This window comes from Amphiprion ocellaris, chromosome 4 (genome assembly GCF_022539595.1).
Source record: "Amphiprion ocellaris isolate individual 3 ecotype Okinawa chromosome 4, ASM2253959v1, whole genome shotgun sequence".
Lineage (NCBI taxonomy): Eukaryota > Metazoa > Chordata > Actinopteri > Pomacentridae > Amphiprion > Amphiprion ocellaris.
Genome location: NC_072769.1, coordinates 6148819 through 6169303, shown reverse-complemented (window position 1 = coordinate 6169303; position 20485 = coordinate 6148819). Strand labels below are relative to the sequence as shown.

Genomic DNA, 20485 nt, shown 5'->3' with positions numbered 1-20485 from the left:
TGCTTGGATTTTCTTGTTTGTATGTTTTTACCACTGAGTTGTGCAGTTACTTTTCTCATTTGTTTTGATTTTATGTCATGGGGGGCAGAAGCATAACTGTGATCTGCTTTTGTACATAGAATATAAATCACATCATGTTAAGTCTAATCATCCACTGCAGTAATACAGGTTTTATATAGAGTACAGAGGATACACTCAGCTCACTGCACAACAGAGGAGCATGCCAAGACATAAACTGGTTATTTTGGTCTACTGTTGGATGTGAGGGCTCTAGATTACATATTACAAAGTTTGTGCAGCAGTTAAAAACATTTACATTATGAAAGGAGAATTTCTCAACCATCTCTATGAAAACTAATGACAGATTCAGTGTTTTGAAACTGTAGATTTTATTTTATACCATTTCTGATCTGCAATACATAGTTTTTACCTTTCCTCCTTATGAATAATAGCAAAAGTACATTTTGTTAAACAGGAAAATATTGCAACACCTTAGATTTAATAAAATAATGCTACAGTTAAAGATGTAAAAAGCAACCCAAACATAAATTACAGATATGAACACCACAATGTAGTGAAACCAGTGAGTTGGTTGCCATTGTCCTTATATCCAGAGTTATTAAGTGCTTTTCAAGATATTTCAAGTAAATGATGCATCACAACAATTAGACACCAGAAGAAATTAACAGGCTGATTATCAAATAGTACAGCAGAAACTGATTCAGCTTTAAAACAAAAGTTATTATTAAGAAGATAAAACAGTTTCACTCATTACTTTCACACACAAACACAACCAATAAAGTTTTCCTGTGCCAAGTCTTATTTTTGTCTTCAGAGGTGGAGAGAAGAGAAAAGCTTCCTGGGAACTCCGGGGTCCACAAGTTTTCCTGTGAGGGCATTTTGTGGAGTTTCATTCCTGAAGAGAAAACTGTTCTCTTTGTCCACCGTCAGACCTCCGTAACACTTTCTGCACACCGCCTGATATTTGTCAGCTCCACCGATCACCTCCACCTACAGCACACACAGTTGATAGTTAATTAAAATTTAAGTAAAAAAGAGAAACACCTCCACTTTCATCCTGCCAAACAAATTAACAGATTTGCTTCACATTCTCCCCAATCTTCTAAACCTACTACACAGAGTGGGAATATGGACACAGTGGCTCAGTAGAATGAAAGATGAGAAACCAAGCACATGTTCATCCCACTGGAATTTTAGTTTAAGCCTTTTAGACCCAGGCTCTGTCAGGTTTTGGTAAAATGAACATCTAACAGCTTTTTTTAACATCTCACAGTCCACATCATTGTTAGTCCAGTTGCTCTTGATTAAACCCTTCTTGGATGCTTGTTTGAATTTATCTATTTCACACAGGAAATAAACCCTAGTAGAGTTATTAACCCCGTCCTGTCTCATCAAAAATTCACTTAACCCTTTGAACCCCAAGTAGTTCCTGGGTGTGTTTCGTCACTGTGGGCTCATTTTTCACTGGAATAGAAAGCCTTGCACCTCTATGGAAGCAGTAGAACCATGAGTAGCCGTAGAGAGAACTGAGAAACATCTTCTGTGCAGTATGAAACAGTTAACCCCACCAAAAAAAAGAAAATCTGAAAGTATAATTTGGTTTGTTTTACAAAAATTGGAAAAACCTGGGGTTGGCATTCTTTCAAATTCCCAGAGGTGTTAGTGATAATGGGAGGAAAAACACAACTACATAATGTAGATATTTAACCATTTGTATTTCGTCTCCCATCTGCTCTATGTTAACACAGAATGTAGTTCAGCTGAAACGCCCCTGAATTTTTGTCACACAGCTGTTGGTTGCAGCCAAGTTGCTATTGACCTCATTGTTGTTAAAAGAAGTCTAGGTTTTTTTGTTTAAAAAAAAATCTGCTTAAATGGTTTATTTTTTTAGCTAATTTTTAAATGAGATTAATGAAATGAAATGGCATGTTCAGGCAGCACGGTAGTGAAGTGGTTAGCATGGTCGCCCCATAGCTTGAAAGTCCTGGGTTTGGATCTTGGTCTGGGATCTTGCTGTGTGGAGTTTGCATGTTCTCTCTGCGCCTCTGTGGGTTCTCAGCTGGTTCTCCAGCTTCCTCCCACAGTCCAAAGCATGCTGAGGTTAATTGGTGATTCTAAATTGTTTGTCTGTGTGAATTTGAGTGTGCTTTGTTGTTTGTTTCTCTATTCGGCCCTGTGATAAACTGGTGACCTGTCCAGGGTAAACTCTGCCTTCTCCCCAAATCAGCTGGGATAGACCCTACAGAGGATTAAGTGGTGTATAGATAGTAGATGGACAGATGGCATGCTACATTCCGTGATCATCCTAAATTTAAGAATATGAAAATTCTTAATTTCTAGCTCCAATAAATGGCATAATCACCTTCTAAACATGCTAGTAAGTTTTGGGGTTCAGAGGATTTAGCAGCGTTTGACCCGTTTTTTCCCCGCCAAAACTTTCTTGTGGTTCTTTGCCTCCTCACCTCCTTCTCTGCTCCTATCCTCTTGGTGTAGGCAGCTTCTTTGTAACACTGCATGCAGACGGCGTGGAGCTTCACGACGCTCTCTGCTAGAGGCACGAGGTTCAGGATGTTTCCAAATGGCTACAAGAATGCACAGGACAGCAGAAAAGCAGTCAGCACCGCAGACTAGATGGAGGTATAATTGCATTACAATGACAGCACAGACACAATAGAACGTGTTAGTGTTACACGGGCAGATTGTTCAGCTCTTCCTTAAAAATGTCGCCTGTGTTTTGGACATCTTGTTATGTCCGTTTTCAGTCATGCTCAGAGTCACACAGAGTTCATCTGTTGGACAGCAACACGCTGACGTAGAAACTAAGATATTCACCTTTCTCTGGAAAGTTCCATCCAAGGCAGCTACGATGACTGTCTTCCCTAAATTGGCCATCTCCTCACAAAACTCCACAGTGTCTGGAAACTACAACACCAAAGATGCACACACTAGTTAGTGATGACTTTATTTACTTCTATGTAAACACCAAGATCTGATTGCACACATGGATAACTCTAATTAGCACCATTTACTAGTTCAGAGAGCATGAATGTGAACTAGTTAACACCAAAGAAAGGGAAAATTAAAGAGTATTTATAGAAACTTACAAATTGTCCCTCATCAATTCCAATGACACAGGCTTGCAGTGCCAAAGACCGCAAATCCCCCAGACGATTGGCCGGTACAGCTGCCATTGTGTTTCTGAAAGATGAACAGAATAAGGAGAAAAACTTAATTTCTATCAGAAAAAGGGTGTATTGTGTTGTGTTAGTCTGTTCTTTCACAAATCAATAACATTCCAAACATCTATTTGTAAGACTTCCTTGTTTTATTCCAGGTCAACCATAACAACCATTGGCAGGAAAATCTACTGAGGATTCTCATCACTAGAGGTCAGCTTTTGCACAGACATCATGACCCAGATTTATAAAGAGGCAGATTTCTCTCTGACTGCACGGTTTCAAAAGCAGCAAATCCAGTTCCTGGTTTCTATACCTTCAAATTTCAGTTTTAGATAAGAAGTTAAGTGCTGTGCTTGTTTATGTTTCACAGAATCTAAATCAGCTTTATTAGCCTAATGTGCGTACAGATACAGGGAATTTGACAGTTTTTCTCTGCTCTCAATGTACTTGTACAAAAAAAAACATGTATTTAAATTAAACAAGGGCAACAGGTGTAAGAGAGGAGGACAAATGCTGAACTCCTATGTACAGTTACAGATATGTTTAATGGAGCATGTTTAGTAAGAGCAAATTCTGGTGACAGGAATAAATACAGTTATTAAACAGACATACAGCGTTACTGACACTGTATATGCATGAAGTAGGTAAATGATGTTGCTGGAATAAAAACATCAACAAGGCAGGTGATATACAGTATACACAGTGGTTAAAGGGCAGCAAATAAACCTGTGATACTGTCTTATCAGGGACTATATTTCAGATATACATTATCAGTATTATTCCATGTTATGTTTCCACCAAGAGTCCTTTATGCCTGTGCTGTACTTGTTAATGTTAAGTAACTGCATATAGCTGGATTACTGCGTTAATGCCTCCTTTTGCACCCATTATTTCCCCCAAATGCTAACTGTATTTGTGTAAATATGAGCAGCATAACTAAATACAAAGAGTAAAAATAAACAGAGGGCTTACTTGTCATGTGTGGCCATCCCTTGATCGGAATAACGTGTGTCTTTGGCATATTTGATGACCAGGCAGTTGTACTGGGCTATCTGGAAACGACGCACTCTTCTCATCAGTTCAGTGCTGCAAAGTAAAAATCAGTTTTAGTCAAATCAATATGCGTATTTTGCACATTAAAGTTCACTTTTAGACATGACACTCCCAGTCTCGTTAAATTCACAAGCATGTGGCAATGCATACTATTTGTCATGTTTACTAAAAGTTAAAAAGGGGGCAAAATCAGTGTGGCATGATCCTAAAGTTGCAGATGCTGATGTACAGTTGTTAACATTAAACATGTCAGCTGTAGGTTTCACAACAGATGGGAGCTGGATGAACAAAGCAGAATTTGGCGGGATGGTGAAGTGTGGGCGGAAAATATCACTTCATTATTGTTTTAGCATTACTTTAAAAACGTATCACGAATAACAGCGGTTGATCACAATCCTATAAACGTGCTGTTTGGACTTTTTTTCACCTTTTGCCTGAAAACATCGGTCCGAAGATGACCTGCGAAGAGCAACAAAGGGGTTGTTAGTCAGACTCAGGACGACGTTCAGATACGAAAACCAGTAAATAAACATACAGCACGCCTTCAGGTATAGAGCTATAGTTAGCAGATATTGTGTCCTGTAGGCTTGGATTATCCTAAGAAGTGTTTAATCAGTCAGATACGAACCTGGATCTGTCCCCGAGCTTTCCTCGGCGAATTTGGCAGAACTCTCGGAAAGTCCACGCAGTCCATTTTGATATAAATAAACTATAATAAATAACAAAAGCAAAGTAAAACGGTTGACGCCAACACTAACTAAGTGTAAGCTATTGTCGATTTAAGTTCTGTGATATTTTGGAGCTGAACCAAACAGTTGAAAATGGCGCGCCGGCGTTTCACGGCAGATTTATCGGGAAATACACCAATAGGCGTTAAGTCACGTGACGCTCAGAACCAATCCGACTCCGCTATTTAGGACGGCAGAGAGCGCCGGCGCCAGAACTGACCAATCAGAGCGTAATTCTGGTGAGCGAGCGCTTTTTTTTTTTTTTAAAGGATGAGTGTTTTATTGTTTTTAAAAGGACTAAGTTTTGAAAAGTGCTCAGTAAGTCTAGAAATAAAGACGCTACACGTCTGTTAATGAGCAAGTGCACTGAGAATGACTTATGCAGTGCCAAAGAAGGTTAAACAACACAAAAAGCAAGTTATTGTCTCTTGTTATCTGTGGTGTAGAAATAAATCTGAATGGAAACATTAACATTAACATTAACAAGACAACGGCCTTAAAAAAGTGAGTCTTGCTTCCTGACTGAACTTCAGGACCTGCCTTAACCCTTTGATGCACAACATGGGTCAAGAGATACCCATTTTCCATTGAATACGGGTCACTTTTGACCCATGTTGTGCATCAAAGGGTTAAAGAGGGGGCCTGTGTCAAAATAAGTCAATCAGCTGATACTCTTCTGATGATCAGATAATGAAACAACAGGTCGTAAAGGCCGTTCACTTTTCAGCAGAAGAGCAAGACACCCAGCCTGAAAGCCACAAAGATGTGACTTATGATTACTTTGATCTACAACTTTTTGTCTTCTTGTCTGATAGATAGATAGATAGATAGATAGATAGATAGATAGATAGATAGATAGATAGATAGATAGATAGATAGATAGATAGATAGATAGATAGATAGATAGATAGATAGATAGATAGATAGATAGATAGATAGATAGATAGATAGGTTTCTTTATTGTCATTTCTCACATGGTATTTCCAAAATACGCAGGCTGAAACAAAATGCTGTTTCCCACTAGGATTTGATAGTGCAAACAATGTCATATAAAAACCTTTATTAGTGAGCATTAAAAACATTTAAAAATAAATAAAACACACAGTGACTATAATTTACAAAATGTAAAACCATTCATACATAAGCAGCAGCAGTCCTCTCAGAGACGGTTGAATGTTGATGTGTGTGTGGATGGGGAGTCACATATTTTATTCTACTTTGTCTCATTTTGATTGAATTACATCTCTGCTGTGTCCATTTGAGATCAGTTTATGTCTCATTTCTGTCTTTTTGTTGCTATTCTGTCCCTCTTTGGGATAATTTTGTATCTTTTCATGGTTGTCTTGTGTCTCACACTGTTCACTTGTTTGCATTCTTTTGCATCTTTGTGATCATTTATATTTCATTTTGGTTATTTATGTTATGGTCACTCTCTTGGTAGCCATTCTATGTCTCTTTGAGGTAATTGTGTGTCAATTTGTTGGTCATTTTGTCTCATTTTGGTTGCTCTGCCTTTCCATCATGTCTCATTCGAATCCTTTTGCATCTATGCATGTATTTGTGGTCATTCTGTCTGTTTGTAGTCAATTTGCGTCTTGTAATAGTTGCTTTGTGTCCCATAATGGTCATTTCTGTATGTGTATGTGGTCATTTACATTTAATTTTGGTCGTTTTGTGTCACATTTTGGTAATATTGCATCTCCTTAGGAGCTTTTATTGTGGTTCTGAGGTATTTCTGTCTCACGTTTTGGTAAGAATTTGACAAGGCATTTCAAATGTGACACAAAAGAGATGCAAATCAACCAAACTAGGAAAACACAACTTGAACAAGCCAATAATCTAATGCAGACACACAAAATATCTACATAGAGATACAAAATAAACAAAATTAGACACAAACAATCAAAATTAAACGTTAAATACCAGAAGAGAAGCAAAACAAAAGCTTCCCACTCAGCAGCTGCACTGTAGCATCATCAGTCACGTGGTCTGTCAGCTGGTGGATGTAAATAAAGAGTAAATAGCTGCTGGATGTTTCTCTTCCGCATTTGTTTTTAGCTCGGCTGCTGACAGTTCCACCACCTGTCGAAGAGTTCACTGGAAGCAGAGTCATGGAGGTAAAGAAACAGGAGCAGTTTTGCAGTTTTTAAAGTTTGCTCCGCACACAGCAGCGGATCGATGTGTTGACTCTTCTGAGCTGAGAGTAAAGTCCAGCAGATCAGCTGAGCACATGTTGCTTCATTCAGGCAGACAGTTCGATCACTTCAGCAGAGAAAATGACGCACTGGACTAAAATGGAGAGAGACGTAAGAGTTTGACTTTTACTGTTTTCTTGTTCTTTCTGCATTATCAGATCCGCGGACGTAGAAAAATCGCAGGATTATACGAATTAACCGCACCAACAGGAAATCAGGGACCGTCTGCAAATGGCTGTCTAATACAGAGGGCGCACCTCCTTATACTGGATATCAGTACTTTGTCAACAGTATATAGTCATGGAAGAAATGATTAGACCATCCTTGTTTTCTTCAGTTTCTTGTTCATTTTAATGCCTGGTACCACTAAAGGTATATTACCTGAAGAATACAATGAACATGACAAAAAATGTAGATGATTCCATAATACTTTATGTCCTATTTGACATGCTCAAGCTTAATTATATTCCCAGGGTCTATAAGAGGCCATTTCATGTCATCAGCAGCACTGCACATGCAAAGGCCTACAGTGGTTTCCTGCTGACATTCAAGCTGTAGCACAACTCAGAAGTTGTCAGCGCTCACATAACCCCTAAAACTAAAGAATTATGTGAAGCCACAAAGGCAGCCATCTTGGCACTGCTGGGAATTGGCTTGAGTGAGAGATCTGAGAAAAAACTCAAGATCTCCAAGACGAGTTCATTACACCAAGGAAAAACAAGTCCAACGTGGTTCTACCAAACTGCTGGCTGGTCGTGGCAGGAAACGTCTTTCTACCCACCAGATGACCGTGCATTCATCTGTTCCTGTGTCAGAAATCGTCATCAGACCTCCAGGGACCTTAAAAATGAGTGACCACTCTCGAGAAATGTGACTTGTTCGGCAAGGACAGTTGGAAACCGACTTGTTGAAGCTGGTCTAAAGTCACACAGGGCACAGAAGAAGCCCTTCATCGGCAAAAAGCAGAGGAAAGCCCAGTTACTCTTTGCTCACAAGGATTGGACTGTTGATGATTGGACTAAGCTTCTGTTCAGTGATGAATCCAATTTTCAGTTGATGCCCACTCCAGCCAACTTACTGGTTAGGAGGAAACCTGAAGAAGCTACAAACCAGACTGTCTGCCCCTACAGTAAAACGTGGGGGTGGATCAGTGATGATCTGGGGTTGTTTCAGTATAAGTGGAACAGGGCAAATGCAATTGTGTGAAGGGCCAGTGAACCAGGTCATGTACAGGGCTACTTTTGAACACAGTCTTCTTCCATCAGCTGGAAAACTCTTACCTGCCTCCAATGACTGGATTTCCCAACAAGACAATGCTGCTTGCCACACGACAAGGTCAGTTACAGCCTGGATGGAGAACCAGAACACTGCAACCATGCCTTGGCCTGCTCAACCACCAGATCTAAATCCAGTTGAAAACCTGTGGAAAAATCATCAAACACAAAATAGAGACCCATAAGCCCAAAAACAAAGCAAATTAGTTTGAATTTGTGCAACAGGAATGGGCTGCTGTGACAGCAGAACAATGTCAGAAGCTGGTGGAGAGCATGCCAAGATGCATGGCTGTAGTCATCAGAAACAATGGTTATGAATCAAGTACTAACCCCTGTGTGTATCATGTGACTAAAACAGACAGAAAAGAAAATATGGAATGCCTAAAAGCACTGTTTATGGCAGCACAATGCCATAGCTATTGATGTAAGAACTTAAGTGATTTTGGTTGTTAGCAAGAAAACCATGGAAAATGGCTAGATATCAGCTCAAACTCTTTTGAGCTGTTTTTGTTGTTATCATTATATTTGTCCAAACAAATGTACCTTTACATTGTTTGTACCAGGCATAAAATGAACCAGAAATTGAAGAAACAAGACTGGTCTAAGATTTTTCTATCTATCTATCTATCTATCTATCTGTCTATCTGTCTATCTGTCTATCTGTCTATCTGTCTATCTGTGTATGTGTATGTGTATGTGTATGTGTATGTGTATGTGTATTTTTTAAGGAATTAGTTTTTTTCCCTCCCGTGCCACGTGGCCCTGTGTTTTCCTCTGTTTCCCTGTTTTGAACGTTATTCCATTATTCCTGTTTTGGACCAAACAATGAGACAGTAACTCTGTGCTCAGACGGCAGCAGCAGAGGGCGCTGTGCTGCGGCTTCTCTCCGCTGATCTGCTGCTCGCTGCTCGGTGTTCGCTGCTCGGTGTTCGGTGTTCGGCTTGGTTTCGTGGCCGCTCGGCTCTCAGGACTGTCCGTGTGTTGCAGGAGCTGGAGCGGCAGTATTCCCCCAGCAGGTGGTCCCACAGGATGTCTGCAGACGACGTGATCAAGGCCCATGTGAAGGCGCTGAAGGAAGGTCGGTTTGTTTTTAAAAGCTTATCTACTTCACTACACAGAAACCGGCCGCTGGAGGCGATCAGGAAGCCGGCAGGGCAGGTGTCGAGCCAGATATTGAATACCAGAGAAAATCTGTCACTGTCGAATATTTGTAAGAGCTGCCACTGTAAGTTACCTTTTAAATGTGCGTTTCTGAGGTAAAAACTGCACTGATTAGACTCATATTAATAGCAGATCTTGATTCTAGTCTTGTACTACCAGCTCCTGCATCTGCTCCACACAAATTTGTTCATATTTTGGAGCATACATTAAATTAGGTCAGCACAGTGTGGCAGGTTTGTAGTAATTTCAACAAACTGACATCAATTGGATATAGTTATAGCTAGATGGGTAAGTTAGACACATCTGGCAGAAGTGATTCATTTGTTTTTGTGGAATAAGAAATGTTGATATATTCTTTTTTCACTGTAAGCAGCGTACAGACTTCAATGGATAAGATCTCTGTGATTTTTTTTGTTGCATATGCAGTTTTTACCTTGCTTTTCTTTCTACCTTCACCATCATGGGCTGTGTATAAAAATAGGCTATTAAAAATATATGATTCCTGTACTTAGGTCATTAATTACTGATTCACAATAATAAAGATGCAAGCTGCATGCTGTTCTTGTCTCCATGCCAGCTGCTGTAAAGTAAAACAGAAGAACAAACTTAACACTCTGAGGTGGTGCAATCAGGTTGCTTTTTCGATATTGATAAATAACAGCTAAATGTAGTGCTTTATAAATGTTGTATCTGTCATATCTAACCACTAAGATGTGAAAAATTGAATAGTCTACACACTAATTATAAGACTACATTTATATGGAGATACCAGTTGAAATAAAATTACTTCTTTGGGGAACTGAGTCTTTCATTATAGTGGAGATTAAGTGGAGAGATAAAAATAACAAGAAACTGATAATGCATTTAAAAACTACACAAATTTGTTTCTTCTTGATTGAAATGCAGACTCACAGGAACATAATATATAAGGCCCTCTGCTTCTCTAAAGCGCCATCAGCAGTTGAAGAACCATTTTATTTAAGGGGAAGGGTTCTTCTCATACTTTATGTGCTTCTTTAATATAGTAAAGGTTATTAAATATTTATGCTTGGTGGCTGGTAAAAGCATAAAACTACAACTAACCACTATTTTCTCATTTAACTGATTACTCATTGGGTCTGTAAAACATCACAAAATAGTGAGAAATGCCAATCCAAATTTCATAAATCTCCAGCTCATGTCTTGCAATATGTTGTTCTGATATTATGACCAAAAAAAACCTAAATATTAAATTTATTGTACTGGAAGACACCCAGAAATGCTTCCTTACTTTTTTGTCTGAAAATTGCTTCAACAGTTATGTAGATGTGTTATCAAGTTATAATGAGTGTCATCCACAAAGAACTATCAGGATAATAGTTCCATAAAGGACATATTTTCTTTTAAGTTCTTTGGAAGGCCATTTATGCAGCCTGAAAAAACAATTTTTAAAATTTTTTTGGAGGCAAATTTGTGGATTCTTTAAAGTGTCCTTTGAAGAAATCATTCTTTAAAGGACTTATTGCTAAAAGATGTTTTTGTGGAACTGAAGATGGTTCTTCTGTGTCATCAATTTGAAGAACTATTTTTGCTCCCAGCTAGCGCCTCTATTTTCCTGAGTGTAAAAAAAATGAAGAAACCTCATTACATAGGGTTTGGATTTGTCAGGTTTCACTGTGTAAATTTTGTCCCTTGTGTGAAGCGACACATGTTGTGAGTTGACCCAACTAGTATATAAATAGAATAGCATAGAACTGAATTGAATAGGGGGCTGCACAGTGGCGTAGTGGTTAGCACTTTCGCCTTGCAGCAAGAAGATCCCGTCCCGGCTTTCCCGGGATCTTCCCTGGATCTTTCTGCATGGAGTTTGCATGTTCTCCCTGTGCATGCGTGGGTTCTCTCCAGGTACTCCGGCTTCCTCCCACAGTCCAAAAATATGCTGAGGTTAATTGATTATTCTAAATTGCCCGTAGGTGTGAATGTGAGAGTGATTGTTTGTCTTTGTATGTGGCCCTGCGACAGACTGGCGACCTGTCTAGGGTGTCCCCTGCCTTCGCCCGAGTCAGCTGGGATAGGCTCCAGCCCCCCCCCGCGACCCTAGTGAGGATTAAGCGGTGTATAGATAATGGATGGATGGATGAATTGAATAGGCCTGTTTAACTGTAGACCACTTGAGTTGTCTTAGCAGGAAAAGCACAAGTGCATTAATGATAGCTGCATTCTACTTACCTGCTGTTGTGGTTCACAATTGTGACTTCCTGGGACACTTATTGAAACTGAGCCATCATTCATGTTGTTACTTACAGTGTCATAAAGATCTAATAATGCAAAAATCAGTCTAATAGCCATCTCACAGTGATTTGCAACATTGGCAAACGGAATAGTTACAATCACTGTATTGATCACTATGACTTTGATGCTGTGTGTTGTTCAGGTACTGAACAAGCCCGAGATCTGGCTCAGACTTTACTCAATGTGCCATATGGGGAAGGAGATGGTGAAAAACTGGACGTCTACATACCCAAAACCAACTCTTTGGGTATGAACATATGCAGCTGGCTAACAGATGCTGAAGCTGGAATCACACATGACGATTAACAGGCCTCATTTGCTCTTTTTCAGACGTCCATCTAGTCGTTTACCTACATGGAGGCTACTGGCAGTTCCTCAGGTAGAGTCTCAAGCTCTGTCTACATTTCATAATGAGATTTCTCTTTGTGGGTTTTAATTTTGGCGACTTGTGCAGCAAGGAGGAGTCTGGATTCATGGCCGTTCCTCTTATTGATAAAGGCGTAGTGGTGGTTGCCGTTGGTTACGACATCGCGCCCAAAGGTAGGAGTCCTTTTATGTGTGCTGAAGTTCTTCTTGGGGGAAAGAGGGATCATTCAAGAGGACAAAATGAAAATGTTATCCTTCTGCCTGTGGCCTCATTTTCAGGTAACATGGACCTGATGGTGTCACAAGTGCGCAGGAGTGTTGTGTCTGTGGTGCAGCAATATTCTCACATCAGGTAGCAGTTTTCTTCCTCGACTTCATCACCCTGTTTGAGGAAAGTTCAGCTCCATGTGTCACATTATAATGAAATTCTGTTTCATAAAATGTCACCGTCCTCAGTATGAACACACTTGTGTTTCTGTCCTTCAGTGGTCTGTACCTGTGTGGACACTCTGCTGGGGCTCACCTGGCTGCAATGGTTCTCTCCACTGATTGGTCGCAGTACAGCATCACACCTCAGATCAAAGGTGAGGTGTACCTGGTGAAACAGGACAAGTCAGGGGTCAGTTCAGACCTGAAACAATTCTAGCTGAATTTTAAGAATTTCATGTGTCTTCAGACTGGTGGATGTTTATAATGCCTGCCTTCAAAAAACATCTACCTGGGAAGTAATTTTAAGAGTTCAGTATGTCCACAAATACCATTTCCACAGCCATGACATTTGCTGAGGACACAGACAAAATAATTTCTAGCATATCCAAATGATTGAATGGCCTCAGCTGAACTCTGATATTAAATTGTTGGCCCTTAAAAATGGTGCAATATTTTCAAACAAGGGTAGTATTTTGGCCCTGGAAAGTTCCGGTAAACGTGTATACATGGATGCATCCATATTTTCCACTGAAAACAGTCTTTGGTTGACATTTCACCAACTTTTGAGGCCTCTAACATCTGTAGAATATGATGTGTGGCAAGCCAAGGTTCCATTTTTTGCTATTTTGATTTGACAAAATGGTGACATGGACTCAGATAACAGATGTGCATTGAAGTTTATACATCAATGTCAATACATGTGCAACATACAGGTTGTTTCCATGTTGTCTTCAAGCTGGAATATAACAAGCGACACTTACTTTGCCTTCCAAAATGTTTCTATACATATACTTGAAATGCACACTGAACAGAGAAACTGATGATAATTTGACAATATTCACGATAAATCTCATGTTTATTGTCAAGTGCTGTCACAACTATATTTGCCACACATCAGATACTACTAAAATTAGAGGATAACACTGGTGAAATGTCAAAAAAGACAGTATTTTTACATTTAGACTTTTTTTAAAACACATTTTTACAATACTAAGAACTTTTCGGGGCCCTGCTGCTGCTCTCTTCTGAGATTTTAATCTTATCTCCATTTTGAAGGGTCAATAATTGAAAAATCTGAACCTATGAAATTACTCAAGATTCAGCCAAAAAATATTTTAGAGTTTAGTTTTGGGTACCAGATAACAAATTGGCAAATTCTGGACATCTGAGACGGTGGACCGATGTATGAGATAGTGGTTTGCCTCTTTTTAATATTAAGTAATGAGATGCTCAGAATTCCAAGGTTGAGGCACATGTGGTGTAACTGATATACTTTTATTTATTCTTTAAATGTCTTTTAGGTGCTTTCCTTGTGAGTGGCATATATGACCTCCTGCCCATCCTGTCCACCTACGTCATGGAACCCCTGAAGATGACAGAGTAAGTATCTTGCTGCAGAGCATAAAATAGCACCTTTTTGTACAATGACATGCACTGTGATGTGTTTGTTACATACTTTTGATGAAGAAATAGCACATCTTTTGCTACAGATTCCTTCTAGTGTCACATGCCACGCCTTCATTCCATTACCCACTGTTATTCACAATTCTCTTATCTTTTGTTATTTGCTAGTTTTTGTCAGATCCCTCATCTCTTCCCTTTTGTTACCTACTGGACTGCTTGATTCAGTCACCTTTTGTTCTTCGTTGTCTTACCGTTTGTCACTGATTAGCAACTATAGGCAAACTAACCACTATTCACCTTGGTATTTACATACAGCCCCTCCCTACCCTCTGACCCACTCTCCGACCATCCCTATAAAATGGACACTCTGCACATGTTCTGGGTTTGCTTACCTTCGCAGACTAATGCTCACTTTGTTAGAGTAATCAGACATCAGAAAACACCAGTGAGGACACAGAACCCGTGCATGTTACTTTTAATTAATCTGAAAGACACTGATTACAGACACAGAGAGAGTCTTCTTCCTGAAGGGGTTGTGGACAGCAGCATTTAGAGCTACAGACACTGAAACAGTCTGTTTACAACAGGACTAAAACCAGGGGTTGTACAGTCACGGTGAAGTTAACACCATTTGTGGTATTTTGAGCTGAAAAATTGAAAGACACATTCTAGGGACATGTGAGACTCTGATTAATTTGCTTAAAAAAAGGGGGAGACGCAATACGGGACTTTGAATTCACTGTCTTCAGCCTCCAAGTTGGTCTTAAAGGTGGAAAGTGGAAACAACATGGACGCTCCAAAGTTTATGTGTTTAATCGCTCATCAACATGTTGATAGCTGATCGCCACTAAATATTTCTTTGCCTGATTTGTTATCTGGATTACTGATAATAAATAGCTTTTTAAGCTAATCTAGGCCACTCTGTGTCCACAACTAACACTAACAACCGAATACCATGTTACAAAATAAATGTTAGCAAAAAATATATGTGCAACAGATGAATTTGCATCATTAATAAAAAGTCTCTTATTATCAAGCAAAAATGTACTTTCATCAACTTCTCACAAAGTTGTGTACCAACATTTTTGCCAAATTCCAACACTACATAAATGCACTATAACACACTGGAATCTTCACAATGACAGTGAGGAGTTGAGCTGCGTTGTGGATAATGTAAACTGCAGGTTTTGACAAGGAATAGTGTATGTAATAAAGATAATTCTGCTCGTGTTTGGTTGTTTTGAATTATCTGTCATAAGTGCCGCAACGCTGCGGGAGTAATGGTAAACTAAAGAGTGCCCCTGGATGGGAAGGGATGTAATATTATTACTTACCAGATAAACTCAACACTCTCACAACATGTAAACACATTAAGCAATTTCCTTCTCAGTCTGATTACTCTCGGTAATCTGTAATTTCTCAGCTTTGGACACTGGAGTTGTTGGATATACAACTTTGCCTTCAGTCTTGAAGTATACTTTGTATCTTTTTGTACATATAATCTCTTCCTCAAACTAAAAATTCCAGATCTGAACATTGGCTCATGGTCTGGTTAGGTTGAGCAACCCTGCAGTAATCTACTTGTATGTGACCGCCCCTTGTTCAGACTGTGTGCTGCGATGCTCAATGTGAAGCTGTAGATCTCTTTGTGTGCCTCTTTGTAATTGTCCTCTGTTGTACCAGTCGGTGCCTCACTGCTCTGTTTCCTGGTGTCTGCTGTTGGCAGGGAGGTGGCGGTGAGGAACAGCCCTAGCAAACTGGTCCCTCAGCTCAAACTCTCCTCCTCCAGCTGCCAGATTGTTGTGGCTGTCGCTGAGAACGACTCGCCGGAGTTTCGCAAGCAGTCCGAAGAATACTATAAAGTCAGTACTTATGACTGAGATAAATGCTATCGGGTTCATCCAACTTGTAGTTATGTACTCCTGAGATATAAAGTTTAAACTCTTTCTGAAATGAATGTGTATATGTACTAATTCCTTAGCTTTTTTCACATTACCCTTCTTTTTATTTTGTCTGTTTAGGCTTTGGAAGAGTCAGGACTGAGTGTGACCATGGAGGATGTGGCGAATACAGACCACTTCAATATCATTGAGCAGTTGGTAGATGGAGAGTATCACCTAACAAAGGTACACCGATAGTTTAGATTCATCATTGACTCGTGCTTTTTCCCAGGATGTCCTCTGTCTTTCCTTCTAGGACTGACAGCTTTCTGAAATTATTTTACCAAATTAACTTATTTGATCCCATTTGAAATGCGCCATGAATCCCACATATACTGATCAGGCATAACATAATGACCACCTGCCTAATATTGTGTTGGTCTCCTTTATGCTGCTGAAACTCCTCTGACCCAGTGGGGCATTGAACAGGACCTCTGGAGATGTCCTGTCGCATCGGGATGGTGGCAGTGAATTCTGTGGGTTGCAGGGTGGGACCTACCTATATCAGGCTTATCCTGGTACATCCCACAGATGCTCAGTAAGATGTGAATCTGAGGAGTGAGGAACCTGGGTGAACAGTGTAGCTCTGTCATGTTCCCCGGACCACTCCTGAGCACTTTCTGTGGTGTGTCGGGTGCATTGCCCTGCTGAGGGTGGCAACTGGCATAAAGGACTGCTTTTATCATGGGGGGTTGGGGGTTGATTGACCTGCATTGTTTAGGTGGGTGGTACATGTCAAACATCCACATGAATGTCAGGACTCAAGGTTTCCCAGCAGAACGTTGCATTATTACCAGATGATCGATGTTTTTCACTTCACTTCTCAGTGGTCATATGGTTGTGGCTGATCAGTGTATGTTTGTCTGTTTAAAGGATAATTTTGCAAGTCAAGAAAGTTGCAGGTTGTCTCAGAAATGTCGACACATCCAACTGTGAAAGTATATGATTAGTGTGCGATTCTTTAAGCTTGAGATGAAATATACCAAGATAACAACCTTGCTGGTGTTGGTAACATACAGTTGTGGACAAAAATGTACAAACACTTGTGAAGACCATGTATATCACGGCAGTTTCCAATGATTCCTATAACTCTGAATTTTCTATGATGGAATCCTTGAAACTCACAAATCTTTGTCACAAAAACAATCATGCATCTTGTTTCTGTCATAGATTTATTATGGGTCTTCTGGAAATATGGCAAAATTTGTGCAGTTTCACAGAAACATATAGTCTTTGTTGACTTGCAAAATTATCTTTTAAATCGACAGATGTCATATGTAACGGGAACAAAACATTTTTTTGTGTCTCTCCGTTGACTACATACCACACATATTTTTGCTGAGATAAGGTGCCATGAGGCTGACTGGAATAGGCAGGACTTCACCTTCACTATAGACAACAGTGTTTCAAGATCCTGGATGCTGTCAGCCAACTTTTTAACAAATACTTCATCTATTTTAATAGTTTTTCACAAAATTCAGCATACATTTAAGGATTGTTGATATCTTTTTAGATTTTAAGGTTATGTCATATTATACACTTCTAAAACCAGTTTTATGACCTTCTTTCTCTGTAGCTTCTCCTGAAGATGATGGGGAAGAACTGACGTGTTTGAGTCCTTGTCTGCATACGTTTGTACCCCTGAACAGTCCTTGTGCAGGATACTGATAAAATATGCATTGAGTCAGGTTTGTACTATAGTACGTGTACAATTTCTGTCCTTTTGAATAAACAACAAGGTGGCGTGGCTTGTTGTAACTGTTTAGTGCACTATTTCAGTATTTAGAATGAACTTTGTAGTTACTGTTGTCAAAAAAAAGGCCTAAATACATGTTGTATGTTCCAATGACATTGACATCTTTGTGCCTAAAACCTTGTCATTTCAAGGAATGGTGACTGTAGCAAATTTTACTGCTCATATGTAGTTGTAAACAGAGCATTTTAATCATGCACAATGTTATTGTCAGGAAACTCAATTCAATTGCGTGCTGAATGTTGTAGAGTTGGTTGTTAGTTTTGGCATATTTCCAGTGTTTTGTAAATGGGTGAGATTGTCTGGTGTGTTTTTTTTTTTCCTGTGACAATCTGCACCTTAATTTAAGTCCATGGTTTGGACAAGAATATGAAATCATGTCAAGAGTAGAGACATATCTTCTGCTATCTGAATGTAGCTTTTAATTGTAACTTCCACAATGCGGATATCTCACCCAGGGAACTTGACTGTGATGTTGGTCAAAGATGATAATGAAAAGTATATATTTTCACTTTTTATTTGAGCCTAACTCTAATATTCAAATAGACATCTTTTTAGACAGAAAATGTAACTAAATTTTACTTGATGCACATCATTACTGGTCGCCATTAATATAGCATCTTACATGATTGTTTACATTATTATTTAGTCCATGTTCTAATAATCATGATTGTAGATTATAAAGAGAACAATCACAATAAATATTTATATTTGACAATGGATGTGTTGACAGTTGTTTATGTATGCGTGTGAATATTGGATGTATTTGATAATGACTGCGTTTTTAGTTGTGTCACTTCCAAGCAAAATGCAAGACTATATTCTAGCTTATTTTACTTCAGTTTCACATCTGCCAGCAAAAACCTCCTAATAACTGCATGACAGGTGGTTTTGGTTAGTTGATTAATTGCAAACTTATTGTAGCACTCCTGTGCTGAATATTAACTCAAGGCTCACCCTGCTGTCTCAAAATCTAATTTCAGAGTCTTTTATTTACTTTTTATTAATTGGACTTACATGGTATACATTCACAAAACGGATATATTTAAACAAAAGACCATAAACTGATACAAATCCAGTAGAATGTGCTATCATATGGTGTTTTGTTGATACCTGCAGCTATGTACACTCAGTTGTGTACACCCATGTACTTATGAGGGAATTATGCTGTATTTGAATAGATTTAATTACCTGCTAATGCCTTTTCTTTTATCAGTACAGTATGTTTTTATTAATCAAGTCACTGTTATTTTTTTCACCATTATCTACAAAGTGTTTTCCAATATTGAAATAGGTTATTAGTATTTTTTAATTCAGATGACTAGTTTAAATATTAAGGTTTAAGAACCTACAATATTATATAAAATATGAATTTACCTGACTAAATATTAAGGTTAAGACCTATTGTATTAATTGTACATTTTCTGACTAGTATTATTATTTTAAGTTTGCCTCAATTAATGAAATATTAAAGTTAAGACTCAGTAATATTATATAAAATGTAAACTTACCCATCTAAATTAAATATTAAGGTTAAGCCTCTATAATGTTTATTAGAAAACTGACAAATTTAAACTTTATGGCTCAGGCTCTGCAGTATCATAGAAAATATAAATTGACCTGACTAATTTAAATATTATGGTGAAAACTATATATATATATATATATATATATATATATATATATATATATATATATATATATATATATATATATATATATATATATATATATATATATATATATATACATATATATATATATATATATATATATATATATATATATATATATATATATATATATATATATATATATACATACATACATACATACATACATACATACATACATACATACATACATACATACATACATACATACATACATACATACATACATATATATATATATATATATATATATATATACAAATAATTAATTTTAATATTTAAATTAGTTCATATCAGAAATAATATTTAAGGATTTTAATCGTCATATTTAAAATGGACAGGAAAATTTGTACAATGTTATTCTAAGTTTCTAAAATGTAAATCAGTAACTCGGATGGATTTACATCTATTTACTTCAAATGCACGTTTTCTAAAATAAAATAAAATGATACAAAATAAGGGGATATTAAAGAATTAAATAAAGATCATTAATGATGGTCAAGATGTATTTATTAATTAAATAATTTATTGTAACCCAGAGCCCTCTGAAATGATGATAATCTCATTCTTTGGACTTGCCTTTCATAAAAAAAATAAATAAATAAATAAATTAGTTGTGTGGTATTCTGGATGTCCAGCCCGCGGTCCGCTGCTGGGACTCCCGGCTCAGCTGCTGGTCTCTGTGTAGGAGGAGGAGCTAATCACCTACAAACTTCCAACCGAATAGTCCATCAAATATGTCCAACCGGGCAGACTGCGAGACCCTCCACACCAGGTGAGTCCTGAGCTTGATGAACACCAGATAAACTCCGAACACGGCTAATAAATACAGATAATAAATGTGTCGCTGTTAGCATTAGCCGGCTAAACGTCACTGTTGAGTCTACAGATGCTAGCAGATATTAGCTACGTGGCTAACGTTTTTAAATGGAGCCGGCCGGTGTGTTTCTGACTCTCGTGTTTCTGCTCGCTGTTGTGCTCAAACGTTACGTCCCATAACATGTCACGGTCTGGGGAATAAGTTTAATTTCGTGTCTG

The 20485-nt window shown here is 38.4% G+C and overlaps 2 protein-coding genes across 5 annotated transcripts; one reads left to right on the top strand and one right to left on the bottom strand.

The window, feature by feature from the left end:
* Positions 1 to 365: 365 nt before the first annotated feature.
* tk1 (thymidine kinase 1, soluble) lies at positions 366 to 5087 on the bottom strand. The gene is made up of 7 exons (XM_023290406.3): positions 4882 to 5087; positions 4681 to 4712; positions 4173 to 4286; positions 3126 to 3219; positions 2854 to 2943; positions 2484 to 2603; positions 366 to 1011 (listed from the first exon to the last, which is right to left on the bottom strand). The coding sequence occupies exons 1-7, from the start codon at positions 4945 to 4947 to the stop codon at positions 832 to 834; spliced, it is 696 nt and encodes a 231-aa protein (XP_023146174.1). The 5' UTR covers positions 4948 to 5087; the 3' UTR covers positions 366 to 831.
* Positions 5088 to 6967: 1880 nt separating this feature from the next.
* afmid (arylformamidase) lies at positions 6968 to 18494 on the top strand. Of its 4 annotated transcripts, XM_055009786.1 has the most exons (12): positions 6968 to 7098; positions 7335 to 8511; positions 9438 to 9528; positions 12025 to 12129; positions 12213 to 12261; positions 12337 to 12422; positions 12528 to 12600; positions 12735 to 12832; positions 13979 to 14057; positions 15808 to 15943; positions 16103 to 16207; positions 17598 to 18494. In XM_055009786.1, the coding sequence occupies exons 3-12, from the start codon at positions 9480 to 9482 to the stop codon at positions 17625 to 17627; spliced, it is 810 nt and encodes a 269-aa protein (XP_054865761.1). In that variant the 5' UTR covers positions 6968 to 7098; positions 7335 to 8511; positions 9438 to 9479; the 3' UTR covers positions 17628 to 18494. The 4 variants fall into 4 exon arrangements, with proteins under 4 accessions (XP_054865761.1, XP_023146171.1, XP_023146170.1 ...); XM_023290403.3 differs by lacking the exon at positions 7335 to 8511 and having other exon boundaries at positions 7030 to 7098; XM_023290402.3 differs by lacking the exons at positions 6968 to 7098; positions 7335 to 8511 and adding an exon at positions 7105 to 7287.
* Positions 18495 to 20485: the final 1991 nt, after the last annotated feature.